Consider the following 15,247-nt stretch of genomic DNA (forward strand, 5'->3'; position numbering starts at 1 on the left):
CTGACTCATTTCCTGACCCCCCACAGGGTTATTATCGATGATGCTTCCCTTACATATACATTACTCCAAAAAATGGTCTGGGAGAAAAAATAATTTCTTCCAGATTGCGCAAATCTTTGTTTTTTTTTAATCCTAACTATATTATGATGTACATTAAGAGTACTTAAACCGCTTTTTTCTCACTTTTTTCCATATTTATGACTAAAATTCGAAATTTATTCAATATTTTTGGACACGGTCTTCGGCAAAAAAGTAGCCAGTGTAAAAATAGACAACCTTTCCGAACATATAAATCCAAAATAAGCATGTTCTGACCACTTATTTGGCTCGAAATTTCATTTTCAAAAATCTTAACTCAAAACACATTGGATGTGATTTTGTTGGGTTAAGTGTTCAGAAGAGTTGTTTGTTTTTACAACGGCTACAATTTTGCCGAAAACAGTATCCAAAAAAATGAATAACCTGCGAATTATGGTTGAAAAAGTGCAAAAATCGATTATTTTTACAATATTTTGTACTGGAGCAAACACCAGATAGCATTTTTTGGGTAAACGGATAGTCCCAATCGATAAATATTGTCAAAGTAGTCTACAATTACCCCCCATATGGGGGGGTAAAACCCACTCCCAAGCCCGAAAATCGCATTTTAAAATATACCGTGAACCGTTGAATCATCGAAATCCATTTTTTGAGCTTGGGGATGGGTTTGACTCCCCCAAATGGGGGGTATTTGTTAGACTACTTTGACAATATTTATCGATTAGACCCACCAATGTTGCCCGCCGACCCTTCCCTGACCATTTTACTGAGGAAGATAATATTTTCGATTTGCAGGTCCCCGAAAGGGGGTCAGTGGAGGGTCAGAAGGCACAATGGGTGGGTTTAATCGATAGATCTCGTCAAAGTACCCCACAAATACCCCCCATTAGGGGAGGTAAAACCCACCTTCAAGGCCGAAAAACGGGTTTCAAAGATTTAAAGATTCATGGTATATTTTAAAATGCGATTTTCGGGCTTGGGAGTGGGTTTACCCCCCAAAATGGGGGGGTTTTGTCAGGATCGATTGGACCCACCCATATTGCCCCCTGACCCTCCCCAGACCATTTTTTGGAGTAATGTATATGTAAGGGAAGCATCATCGATAATAACCCTGTGGGGGGTCAGGAAATGGGTCAGTTGACATTGGGGGAAGCTCCAATCGATAGATCTCGTCAAAATACATTGAGATACAAACTGGTCCGGGGGGTTTAGCCACTCCCTAGCCCGCAAATCGGGTTTATATTTTTCCCCGGGGGTGGCTCTGGGCCTACTTTCACCCCCTTATAGTCAAGCTCAAGTTCTATTAAAAAGTTTGAAAATTGATCCACTGTGTTATATCTCTAAATTAGCTTGCCCCACCAATTTCGCCATCAATTGGTACCCATATACGTTCTTTGCGCCAAACCTATTTATTTGAGATATATTTTTCGAAACTGGCCGGGGAATTTAGAGAAGGGACAACTTTTTTTTGAACCAGTTCAGTATGTTTATATTTTCTTATAGAATCGGCATTCCACACGAAATCAGAGAAGAGTTGTAATGTGAGGTCGCCTTATGTGAGGTGACCTCACTGAGTTCGCCGTAAATTGGCTGAAAATTGGCTTGGAATCTTGTTTTCGATAGAAAATGAGAAAACCAAAACCTTAGAGCTGTAAGTGGCCTACATTTCTGAGTTCACCCAGTATAAATTTTGCAGAAAATTGAAAAAATCGAAAAAAAGGGTTTGCGCCATCTAACTAAGAAGTAGTTGACAAATTGCCAACTACTGGTACCGTTGGAAAGAAAATCGATGAGATGAGATGTTTTCACGATAGACATATGATTCACTTGCCGAGGCCAAATACACAAAATCGGCAGGACTTCACACGAAATAGCGGCGCGACATATGCTATGTTTTAACGCGAAAAAAACATACAAAATGTGAATTAGGAATTTTTAAATTTGTCTTAATTTTTAAAAAAATTTAAAACCAACTTTCTGTGGGCAACGATCATTTTCGAATTTTTTCATTCATATCTCAGAAATTGATGGTTTTTTCGCTTGAAAAACGCTCTTCGGGTCGGTCCCCAGTTCCCAAATGGTCAAATTTCGACCACAGACGAGACTAGTATTTGTTATTTAGTTTGAAAGTACAAATGAAATGGTTTTTTTTAAACAAAAGATATGCTTCAGAAGAGTCTCCTTTGAGCTACTAAATAGAGAGACCCTTTTGATATGCTCTTTCGAGACATCGTGAGAGGATGGGAAATTGCGTTCCCTCATTCAAGGTTTTTTTTATATCCACTGTGAACATAATTATAATCAATATATTATTATTGCTAAGATACTTGCCTTAATAAGTAAATCATTTAAAACTCTGTTTGATTTCATATTTGATAATTCTTTTTCAGCCTGTTCCTTCCAAATAAAGTCTAGTCGTGAAGTCACTTCAACCAACCTTGAGTGATATGTAACCATCGTGAGGAAGACAATAAGCAGAATATTCATTCTTGCTGTTAGCGGCATTCCATACTTTGAGTTGTCTTCAGACTCTGTTGATGCGTTTTCAAAGACATCCGGAAACATAATGGAAATCAGAATAGCGTAGCAGCAGACCATTATAGATGCCATAAAAGTTTTTACTAGATAATACAGTTTTAGTCCAGTTGCAAGTGCGATTAAACACAAAACCCACGTAAAAACTAAGTATTCAGGGTGTGAACAGAGCGCTTTATGTTCATTCAGGTACTGCTTAAAGTCAGTTAATGTTTCATTATTATCTCGAAATGAATGTAATTCCTCATCTTTTTTTGATGTCTTATTTGCAAGCTTATCCGAAATTTCAGAGCGAATGTTATTCAACTCATTCGACATGAATTGTTGGTATTTGGAAATATTTCGTAGTTTTGAATCTTCACTTTCATTCCTATTGTATTGGTGGATTCCCAAAAAAGAAGGACTCAATCTAAATTCCATGTTGTTACTGCGATTCGTTACGAAAGAGTTTAGAACCAAAGTCGAGGTTCTTGCACTATGATTTTCTTCCATCGGGCATAAAAATAATCCGATTGAACTTGCGGCTGACATCAGAAATATTACTGAACAAATGAAGAAAGTTCGGCGATTTCGATGGTGCACCAATGTTGCAGAGATTTTCTGAAGAATCTACAATGAAAATTTTCAAATAAAAGCATTGTACAATCTTAAAGTTTGGAACTACACACAGAAAAGAATCCCCGGAAATTTTAGGTGTTCGCCGTAAAATTTGACATTTATATATAAATTTCTATATACATTTTACCGGAAACACTTGAATTTTCCGGGCGATGACATAATTTCAAATATTCCAACAGAAATTAGCGCCATCTGTCATTTCAAGCGGTAAAATATACATAGTATTTGATAAAATGTTCGAAAATATGTCATCGCCCGGAAAATTGAAGTGTTGCCGGTAAAATGTATATAGAAATTTATGATGTATATAGAAATATAAATGTCAAATTTTACGGCGAACACCCAAAATTTCCGGGGATTCTTTTCTGTGTGTATGTAAAATCCATTATTTCCATGTTTTCTTGTTTAATTCAGCTCATATACAGTTAGTCTGAAAGCCTATTCACATTCTGACAGAATTAAAGATTTTAAAGACAACATTTTGTCATTCATTTCATTAATATCAATTTTAATTTAATTTAACCTTCGATGACGAACGCGACGGTTGTATACGTTACGATTGGCATATATATGTATGTGTTTGAAAAACAAATAAATTGAAGTAAACTAAAACGAAATGAAAAAAACATCGGAAATTTTGGTATTGTCGATTTAAGCTGTTCTGATACACAAACACATACAAATTACATGTAAACGCACACAGTGCTACTTTTAATAGACTCTACAAGGATTGTGCGGCTACCCGCTTGTGATTCATATACAAATAGCACAGTTTCAATTGTGTGTATGAATGTATGAAATAACAATGGTTGTGCGGATAGTCAAATTAAAGAAGAATTTGACCGAAACCTGTACGTTCCTGTTTCCTTACTGCGCACTACTTTTCTACGGTGGAGCAGACTGCTTTGTTGATGTGTGTAACAATACGGGTAAAAATTGCACGTGAGTGTGAGCGAAATAGCATGATTTTTGGGAGTCCGAGGGAATAGATACTTCGGAGCTGGTTGAATGATGGCTCAATGGGAAGCCATCAATTTTATTCACAGGGGTTTGGGGGCGATGGACACGGACAGTTGGACACATTATTTTCGCCGAATTCCGCTCGGAAATCCGAGTTTTGGCCAAGTGTCAATTCTTCCATATAATATAATCCAATGTTATTGCAGCCGCGCCAAACCGCGCTCCCAGGTTGTCATACAAACTTCCCATGTAGACGATCCGAAACAGGCAAAAATCGAGAAAAAAGTGGAATTTTTTTTCGACTCAAATACAGTATTTTATAGTTTTCCTAACATATTTCGATTTTTTTCAGAAAAAGTGTTTTTAACAAAATTCGATTCTGAAATTTTGAGGTTTTGGAATTGAATTTTGTTCAGTTTTTCATGAAGAATTTTATGGTGATTTCAGTTTTCATTTATGATGAGTCGTTTTGGAAAATTTGCCAGGTTAATAACTAATGAGAAGCAGTGAACACAATCGGTGACCGCAGAGCGCCACTCCGAAGTCAATAGGGCTGGTGGCTGGGTGATCCGATTCGGGGTGTTTCATTACTTTTGTAAAATTATCAAATGTAAATGAAAAATGAATTATATGATATTATTCAGTCTGTGATTAGACGGTGAAATAAATAATAATAATAATAACACATGGATCAAAAAGTCCCCGGCCTGACACATAGAGGGCACCACTATTCAAAAATCCATCTAACCATTCGATAGTACCAACATTTATAAGGTATGTGTCAAAATTTGAGCCAAATCCGACCATCAGTTCCCAAGTAATAGCACTTTGAATGGCGCTACTTGCGAGTTTTTCAAAACCATGAAAGAACGGCATTTCTCCTGTCGATTTGGCACTTGTATTTCAGAACAAAAACAAATAAAAATATCAAACCCATACTAGGGTTAGTTTATGGTATCCTTGGACTTTCGAAATCAATCATTAGATATAGAAGAATTAAATTTATACATAGTCATAAGAGCAATTTTGTTAATAAACCTCCAAATTGCTAAAAATATGTGGTTTTGGAAGAAATCATTGCCAAAATCCATTAAGTGATATTGGAATTCTCAAATATGATAGTGCATAAATTTACTAAGTCCATAGGGCAACTAACCCCAGGTATAGTTTCAACTTTGTATGGATATATGCATATGGAATACTCAATCGAAAATGTCTTGCCGCATTTTTGGTTATGGAGCAAAAGGAACAATTTTTTGAGGATTCGAAGCCCCGTTTAGAGCTGTATAAGCGAAATTTGAATAGGTTTTTGACTTTATATATTAGAATTAATGTCTCTTGAGTTCATTTGGATAGATGCGGGCCATAAACTGTGGATAGAAATCGCCAAAAAGGGTTTGTAGCGACCAAGGTCACAAAATATGAGTTCGGGCATTGTTGGTGGTATTAGGTATAGAAAAATCATCATGAACCAGTGGAAAAGATAAAAAATAACATAAGAAGTCACTTATGCATCATTTTAGACCTAGCCGAATGTCAAATATTGATAAAACGTAGCAAGTTTGGCGAAGAAAACGATGTTGTTCAAATGCGAGTTTCACCCAGGTCAAAGAACTGTTTATATGGTGATAGAATTGAACGAAATAGATTTCAAATTGCTTCACTAACCATTGTGTTTTTTAGGCTCGGTCACTCTCTGAACTCTTCACATGAATGTACTTGAATACAATGCACCAGAAGAAAGTTATACCGTTTAAACGGCAAAATTAGAGCATTTTTGGGAGTCTTTCACTCGTATGACTGTAACTTGGGAACTGATGGTCGGATTTGGCTCAAATTTTGACACATACCTTATAAATGTTGGAACTATCGAATGGTAAGATGGATTTTTGAATAGTGGTGCCCTCTATGTGTCAGGCCGGAAACTTTTTGATCCATGTGTTAATAACGAAAATATGATATTAATATGTTAAAAGGATCGGTATCTTATTAACTAGCATTTTTGGGTTAATTTTTCAAAATGCTCAATCGAAGCTTCAAACTGAAACCACCACAAAATTCTTGAGAAACTAAACAAAATCCGAATTTAAAACCCCAGAATTTCAAAATCGAATTTTGTTAAAAACACTTTTTCTGAAAAAAATCGAAATATGTTAGGAAAACTATACAGTATTTTATGTGCTCAATCCATTGGTGTTATCGCCACATCGAAATTCGCGCTCTTTACCACTTAATTTGCACCATGTGATAAATACGAATGACGTCACCGAAAAATATTGTATGAAAGAGTGCCCAACAAAATATGTTCAATTTGAATCGCCTCGTAAAAATTTTCAGTAAAAGTGGTACATGAATTTTTTTGCATGAAAACAAATTCACGTGTCGTTTATTTAGACAATATTTTTGTAGGGCACTTTTACTGAAAATGTTATTCAGGGGCATAGATTCTGACATAGTCTGATCTCGTTGATCTTGACCCCTGCTGGCGAAATTTGACCCCCCACGAAATTTTATGAACCCATCGACATTTTTCGACTTTGTTTTCAAAAGTGAGGACCCTTTTTTTGGCTCCTCACTTTTTTTCAAAATATTAATTTTTTCCGAAAGCTATTTTACACTAGATTAAATTGTTTTTTTTTAACCTCCTAATGAATTTTTTTGGTTTGACCCTCCCCGAAATTTTTAGTGTCAGTATCTATGTTCAGGGGCACTTCATTTTACAAAAGAATCACGTTGCATTATTCCGCTTACCCATTCATATATAAAAGTGAATGCACAAAAAATCTGTAAATATTGGTTTGATTATTGATATTACATACAGTCATGGACATGATTGAGTATACGATCAAAATTTCTTTTATCGCGGATTGTTTTATGAACCATTTCATTTTTTTCGTTCAATTTTCGGTTTGGTTTGGTCCCTGATTTCTGGGCCGGACACGATTGAGTATACGATTGTTTATATATTTCTTTAAATGGCGAAAATTTTCAGAAATGATGCACAAGCTTGTGGTGATTTCAAATGCTGTATATGTTTTGCTCCACCGAACCGTTGTTTGGGAAATGGAGACGGTCAAAAAAAATTCCCATTACCATAAACAAATGCGAATATTTCTTGAACCAAGAATAATATTTAAGCATAGTGAACTGCGTTTGAAAACTTGAATTTAGACAAAAAAACACAATAACAACCGACCAAATATCTTCAAGAGATACAGCCGTGAAAGTATGACAGCTGCTATCAAAATGACACCATTTATTTGACATTTGACAGATCCTTTTTTCCCTTGTGCAAATTTTCTATGTGCGCCCTCGGAAATGATCTATTATTTTAATTTATGGGTCTGTGGCGTCCCAAGGGCACCATTGTTCATTGCATAACTTTGCGCGAAGGTAAATAAGCCTCCGCAGGAATTTTTTTTATAACAAATTTTCAAAATCAAGCGAGCAGAAAAGGCGCGAGAGCGCTGAAGATGCTCGAGCGCTCTATGTATATGAACAATTAAAATAGGGCGCATCAATTTGGGAGCTCACGAATAATCTATTATTGTGTGTTTTACTAAACGAACTGTTCGTGAGCTCCCGAATTTTTGCGCTCTTTGGACGCTTGCGCCCTATTTGAATTGTTTGCTTAGCGCTCTCGAGCGTCTTTAACGCTCTCGCGCCTTTCCTACTCGCTTGATTTTGAAAATTGGCTTAATTTTTTTTTCCTACCTGAGCGCTCTTGCGCTCTCAAATGCTTTGCGCCCTCGTGCATTGTACGACCTCACGCATAGGGAAAAAGGGCCCTGCATTTTAGGTTATAACTCAAAAATGGTAAATTATTTTCACTTTGCGTCTTGGTCAAAGAACGACGAAAACGGTTGGATTCTTGACATTTTTGACATTTTGATGTACACACACATATAAATACGTATGGTGGATTGGAAAACGTCAGCAATGAACTATACTAACACTTGGTGTAGCAAGTTCATCGAATGTGTGAACGGGTGACAATATTCGATGACTTCAAAATCATATGAAAAACCACACAAGTGTTGACAGTGCAAACTCACGATTTTTTCAAAATATTTCTTTGAATAACAAGTCGTGGATGAAGCCTAGGCTTTGCAGAGCCCGAATATCAACAATAAAAGAAAATAAATAAATATAATGCCCAAGCAAATAATGTATATAAAATGTATGGCGTTTCCAATCTCACCACTGTTCACCACAATCAGCTCAAGGCATTAATGTGAATGACGCATGACAAAGTGACTTTGACAGCACACGCATATGAATTGATGTCATGTTTACAGTCGGAATCGTCAATGCAAAATCTTCAGTATCCAGTTTCAGTCTACTTTACTCTACTCATCAATGTTGGAAATAGCGATCGAAATGTAAATGTGAACGCATCCTAAAATGTAGCATGAAGTTTGAAATTTGACAGATGACTTGACTTTGACGTTTGATTTTTCAATAAAAGTTCTTCTTGTTTTTACACTCAAATCGACTGGACGTGTTTCAATATTCAAGCTGATTATTTCACGGGTTATGTGAGCCCAGAAACGCGAAAAAGCAAAACTATTAGGAGAATTCTGGAAAAATATCATCTTTGAGTATTATTGTCGGTAAAATGAGTACCGCCGACGAGAAATGTTCCGTAACGCAATTGAAAGAACAGAAGCAATGGTTACCGTGGAAATTTCAAGTGAGGATTTTGCATCGTGCGGCTGAAATTTTTGATGTTGTGACCGACAAAAACAAAGAGCCAAAAGTCGGCGATGATGGTTATGATGCCACGAAACCCACGGCATGGACGAAACTTGATGTGAAAGCGCAGAAAATTATTGCAACGAGTGTGGCACAAATTGCACAGTATATATATATAAGCAAAAGTTATAAACACTGTGCAATTTGTCCCACATCTGCTTCGATGTTTCACAACTCATGATATGCAGCAATGCTTACACCCGGCTGGTTTGATGGTGTAGAATACAAATCCGGTGAAATTTCAGCTGATCCATGGATTCTCTGGATTTGGCCAGATTCCAGTGCTTCCTTTACTCTATGATATGGTTATAAAGAACATGGGACTTTCGTCGCTCGATACACAGATACGAAACAATAAAGCAATCCATTAAAGTGGAACATGGAAAAGAAATCCGTAAGAATGAAACATGGCATGTGCCGTTTTAAGTATTTCGCTTTGCGGTGTTCCGTTTTGATAGATTTTATGTCTGCAGTGTCGTTATGAACGAATCTTCTCGCATCGATCTATATCACATTATTTCGTTACTTGAATATTTTTTCGTGTGTTTCATTTCAATTGGTTGCCGAGCTATTGATGACGTAACTCGCATTTATCACATGATGCAAATTAAGTGATAGGGAGCGCGAATTTCGATGTGGCAATAACACCAATGGATTGAGCACATCAAATACTGCAATTCAGCCTGAGATTTGACTGCCGCAGGAGAGCGTACATTAGTGAAATTGCGCGAAAGGCTCATGGTCGAAGAAATACGAATTTTGAAGGCTTGTGATGGAAATGAGGTGCAACAATCAGCGATGTCGGCACGAATGACAAATCGATCGATGAAACCGAGAGAAAAAAGGGTTTTGAAGTGCTTTGAGTGTGGTACTGAGGGACATTTTCGAAGAGATTGCCCGAATTTGAACAAGAAAAATGTAAGTCATGATGCGATGATTGTCCTGAGTGTGATTGCAAATGGAGGAAACTATTGGTTTCTGGATTCGTGTGCCACGTATCACATGTATAGCAACAGAAGCTAGTTCATGAATTATCGCCTGTTCGAAGTGAAACAGGAGGTAACGGCTGGCAACGGCAAACCGATGAACGCAATTGGAGTTAGAGATATTTTTGTATCGATGTACAATGGATCGAAGTGGAACGAGGGTATTGTTCGCAACGTGTATCATGTGCCAGGCATCGTAACGAAATTGATCTCAGCCGGTCAATTGAGTGGCAACGGATTCGAATTGTTGTTGAATCGAAATGGTTGCGCGATGCGCCACAGTGGGACACAGGAATTTGTTCAAATTGATGATAAAAGTGAAGTCACAAGCAACAAATGTTCGACCCATTAATATCAAAAGAGAGAAAAGTATCACGAGCAACCGATGTGTTTTGCCGAGAGTGACACTGCGTCTCAATGTCGATGAGAATGAGAGTGACGTGAACGAAAGCGAAGAAGAAGATGTGTTTGGCAGTAGCGATGGGCGTGGCGGAAACGATGGAGCGTTTGAAGAGGCCAGCGGTACGAATGAAACAAATGAATTGGACGATTCGATCATCGATGGGAAGCCAACACGATATTTGTTTGACTCGGATGAAGAAGATGCCGAGAAAGCAGACAGAAATGATCGGCGGACGGACTTGTCGAAAATTTGGAAGAAAGTAACCGGGAGATAAATCGGTATAAAAATTTAAAAGAAGTTAAATTTTATTTTCTATTTTTCAGTAGAGCCAAGATTGATTGAAGAGATGAAAAGCAAAGACGTTTCAAGCGGCTCGGTACTGAAAACGAAAACAAAATGTGAACTGAACTTAGAAATGGATACGAGAAACAGAGAGAGAATCGCATGGCGACGAATTGAATCAACATTTGGATTTTCCTTCTCAATTAGTTGAACTGTTTTTTCGAGTAATTCATTTAAAGTTAGATTTTTGATTCATTTAAAGTTTGAATTTAGAGAGAGTTGAATATTCATTGTATTTTGAATTGTTTGGAAATAAACTGTTAGATTTGAACGAGAAAAGGAATTGTTAGTTTGTAAGATTTACATTAAATTGAGAGAGAGTGTTAGAATTATCAATCGAAATGTAAATGTGAACGCATCCTAAAATGTAGCATGAAGTTTGAAATTTGACAGATGACTTGACTTTGACGTTTGATTTATCAATAAATGTTCTTCTTGTTATTACACTCAAACCGACTGAACGTGTTTCAATATTCAAAGCCAATAATTTATCATATTCCTCTATTTAAAGCAGTTGAAAAGTTGTAGGACTTCGAAATTGCACGAAAATACCGTTTTAAAGCGAAAAGTGATTTTGAGTCAATAAAATGGACTGGATGGGGTTTTTTCGAGTTGATATGTTCAGGAGTGTTGCGCAGTTATACTCTGGCTACAATATTACCGAAGACAGTAAGTGAAAAAAATGTAAACTGCTCTAACTTTGGTCGAAAAACTGAAAAAATTGACTATTTTCTCGACATTTTACCTCGTAGCTCCCACCAGATGTAATTTTTGGATATAGTTTTTACTAATTTCCGCCCAAAATTGAACGCCAAACATTTTCTTAGTAGATACCAAGGCTATAAGATCATCTCTAATGGGAGAAGTTCTTAGATTTTTTACAGTTGTTCTTAGATTTCGGCCCTCTAAAACGCTGACTGTACAGTTTTCACTGGATGGCAGCACTTAATTAGTTAAAAATGTTTCAATTGACAGTTCACTGTGCGGCATTGGGAAGCATCGGCAACACACGCTCGGACTCACCATAGTGAGTGTGAGTGTGTTCGTGAGCTGTATGTTTGTCGCTGTCACACAGATTTACACTGATAGGGTTACATGACATCGTTAAATTTTGCAACATCATTTTTGTCAAACAATGTAATTCTAAAACATTCGTTCCATAGCAGTCATTCGCATCACAAGCAAATCGTTCACGCAATATCATTTTTAGTTTGTAGCAATTTACATTTCATCAGAATTCAAGTACAGTCATACTGGCATCAATTCCATAGTCTTTTCAGAATCACATTCGTTCATGTTCATTTAGTGCAATTTCACGTACATTTAATCAAAGAAAGTGGACTACACAACTCTCACCGATTGTGTTCTGGTTTTAAGTATTTGATCGATCTGTATTGTGAAATTGTTATACGGTTTTTTTCATACTGTTATACAACACCCAATTCTAATCGGGTCTCGCATCCATGAAACATTGAATTAAATTAAAAAGAAAAAGAAGTCAAGTGTTGTTTTATTTTAAACTAAGCGGCCGAGCATTGTCTCCGACACAAACACTGACCCAGTCCGGCTTCTGGGCCAAGAAAAAAACCATCGGTAGTACTGTGTAATAATATTATAATTGAATTAAATAATATATTTATTTTATTTATTTATTTAACACCGCCAAAAACTGGCTGAATATTTTGGTTTGCAGGAAAACGACTCCAAGAGTCGTGAAAAACCTGATCTTTTTGTGTTTGTACAATATATGGTAATTTTATACAATAAGTAGTTGTAAGTAATAGTCTTTTTCTATTGGTATAACAACTTGGTCTAAAAAGCATTGACACAAGATGACCTAACCAATACATGGAAATGCATAGGTAGCCGAAATGTAAACGGTCCAATATAGCCTAACTTAAACGTGTAAAAAATGAAAGACTAACTGAAGCGTTAACACTGTAGTGACGGCCCTAATGACTGCAAAAGTCATCATTCAATTTATCAAGAGGTGATACATTGAAGAAAAATTTTACGTCTAATCTAACAAGTCCCTGTTGGTAGTTATGAATTTGTAATTTAGTAGAGACCGAAAGACATAAGAAAAAAAAATTACAATACTTGCAAATACATTAACATAAACGGTAGTTTCCATTATAAATTAATGGCAGGTCAAAAGTTAATCACCAACTCAATGGATGGCTATATCACAGTTAATGTTGCTACTTATTTTAAAGTTTGTGTAAAAATCACGGATAAATATCATTATTTCTATACATTTTGTAGGGATGTAAGATAACAATTTGTCAATATTTAATATTAAATTTTTGGTTTTGTTCGCTGCGTATCGACGAGATGAAATTAGCACGGCTGGTTGAGTTATTGAATTGTTCAGCCACTTTGTTTGCAAACTTGCATATTTGAGGCACTTGAGCTCTGATTTGTTTGTCCATGAGCTTATCTTTAATCTTTAGGTAGTCTGTGTGCCTTAACCTACGTGCGCTCTCTCCAATTGCGATGTCATTGCGTACATTGGGACAATTTGCGATCCCATTCACGATGTCGTACATGAATACAATAGATGCATTCACTCTCCTACGCTCCAACGATGTCATGTTCAACGCCTCAAGTCGCTTGTTGTAGTCGGTGATACTGTAGCCGTTGGCCGCCGTACGGTACTCTCTTCGGGCGAACTGGGTGAACTTTCTCAACACGCTCTCAATTTTGTCGATATGCACGGTATAAGTTGGTAGCCATACAACATTGCAATACTCAAGATGAGACTGAACCAGTGCGTAGTATAGTGTTTTGAGCGTTTGAACGTCGGTTATGTCGTAAAAAAATCTTTTGATGAATCCCAAGGCTGCTGTAGCTCTCGAGGTGATCGCGTCAATGTGCTTTATAAAGCTAAGCTTTTGGTCAATGATGACGCCGAGATCTTTGTGGTCCCGTACGCACTTGAAGGTAAAATCACCGTATTTATAATTAGTGTCGATGATGTCCTTCCTTTTTGTGGTGATTGTAAGGACGGCACATTTGTCAAGGTTCAGGTGCAAATTGTTTACGTCGCACCAAACCTTTAGTTTGTCGATGGCTCGCTGTAACGCTTCCGCATCCGTGCTCGAGTGGATGATTTTCGCGATTTTTACATCATCGGCGAACAAAGAAATGAACACGTCGTCCATTTCGTCCACTATGTCGTTGATGAACAACAGGAATAGTGTGGGTCCGAGATGACTACCCTGTGGTACGCCCTGTGATACGTTGAATTCATTCGACTCGCTGCTCCCATACTTAACGAATTGCGTTCGGTTTGACAGGTATGATTCGATCCAAGCAAGAAGATTGTCTGGCAGGTTGAACGATCTGAGTTTCAGAATCAATCTCTTGTGGTTTACTCTGTCAAACGCTTTACTGAAGTCCGTGTAGAGAACGTCCACTTGCGCACCTGAATTTATGCCTCTCTGGGCATAGTAGGTAAATTCGGTGAGATTAGATGCAGTGGATCTGGACTTCATGAAGCCGTGTTGCATTTTGGTGATTTTGTCCTGTACCAGAGACAGAAGTTTGACGTTCACCAAATGCTCGAAGAACTTCGCCACAGTTTGGAGCTTAGCAATGCAACGATAGTTTTCAATTTTCGATCTCGACCCCTTTTTGAAAATAGGTGACACACTCGAGCGTTTCCATTTGTCAGGAAAATGGCCAGTTGACAATGATTCATTGAAAATCTCGGTGAGTGGAGCCGCCAAATGACTCGCACAGTTTTTCAGTATCAACGGATGCATACCGTTGGGACCCGTACCTTTCTTTGTGTTCACGGCTTGCAGCTCTTCAAGCACGAAATTGATGTCGAGCTGGAATTCCTCAGTTTGCTGTGACTCATCGGTAGGCGATTGTTGAACGCCTTGAGTCGTTGAGTCATCGTAGTTGCTACTGAAGAGGTTCGCAAACAGGTTGGCCTGTTCTGTATCGTTTGCTGTGCGCACATCACCAAATTGCATGACTTTTGGTTTGTTGTCGGTGCTCTTCTTTGAATTGACATATTGCCAAAATCTCGATGCGTCATACTTGAGCGAGGATTTCATTTTCTCCACGTATGTGTTGTAGAGTTCCGTGTTGAGTTTATCGAATTCACGAGACGCCAAAATGTATTTCCATTCAAACGACTGATGATAGCCTGATCGTCTGTAGCGTTTCCATGCCTTATTTTTCCTATTTTTCAGTGTTATTAGGAATTTATTTTTCCATGGACATTTTTGTATCGACTTGACGATGTAAGTAGGCACAAATTTGATGATTGCATCGTTCAAAGTCTTGTGCAGCAAGTTCACCTTCTCGATGATTGTCTTTCCATGGAATAATTCGGTGAAGTTAATATTTGCAAAGTGTGCATTCATGTCCTTATAGTTGGCACGCTTGAAATTGAATGCCTTTGTTTTGATGTTGGCCTCGGTTGTATTGTTTCCATGCCACTCAAATGTGGCTACTATCGGTGGATGATGATCTTCCACTTCCGTCAGTGCGTTAGCCTCGTTAACACGCTCAATTGAGATGTTGGTAAAATCATTAGTAAAGAACAGGTCCAATAGTCGTTCTTTTGAATCATTACGTACATGATTTACCTGAT

At 37.5% G+C, this 15,247-nt stretch overlaps 1 protein-coding gene across 1 annotated transcript in view; it reads right to left on the reverse strand.

Annotated features, from left to right (window-relative positions):
* Positions 1-2,313: 2,313 nt before the first annotated feature.
* Positions 2,314-15,247, reverse strand: part of LOC129579567 (adenylyl cyclase 78C-like) — a 15,275-nt gene continuing 2,341 nt past the window's right edge. The window contains exons 2-3 of the mRNA XM_055469718.1: positions 2,371-3,183; positions 2,314-2,322 (exon numbers count right to left, since the gene is read on the reverse strand). Coding sequence (XP_055325693.1) covers positions 2,314-2,322; positions 2,371-3,183 — 822 coding nt within the window. The remainder of the gene's footprint in view (positions 2,323-2,370; positions 3,184-15,247) is intronic.

Source organism: Sitodiplosis mosellana, unplaced genomic scaffold (assembly GCF_009176505.1).
Source record: "Sitodiplosis mosellana isolate CC-2019 unplaced genomic scaffold, AAFC_SMos_1.0 Smas_scaffold_6247, whole genome shotgun sequence".
NCBI classification, from domain to species: domain Eukaryota; kingdom Metazoa; phylum Arthropoda; class Insecta; order Diptera; family Cecidomyiidae; genus Sitodiplosis; species Sitodiplosis mosellana.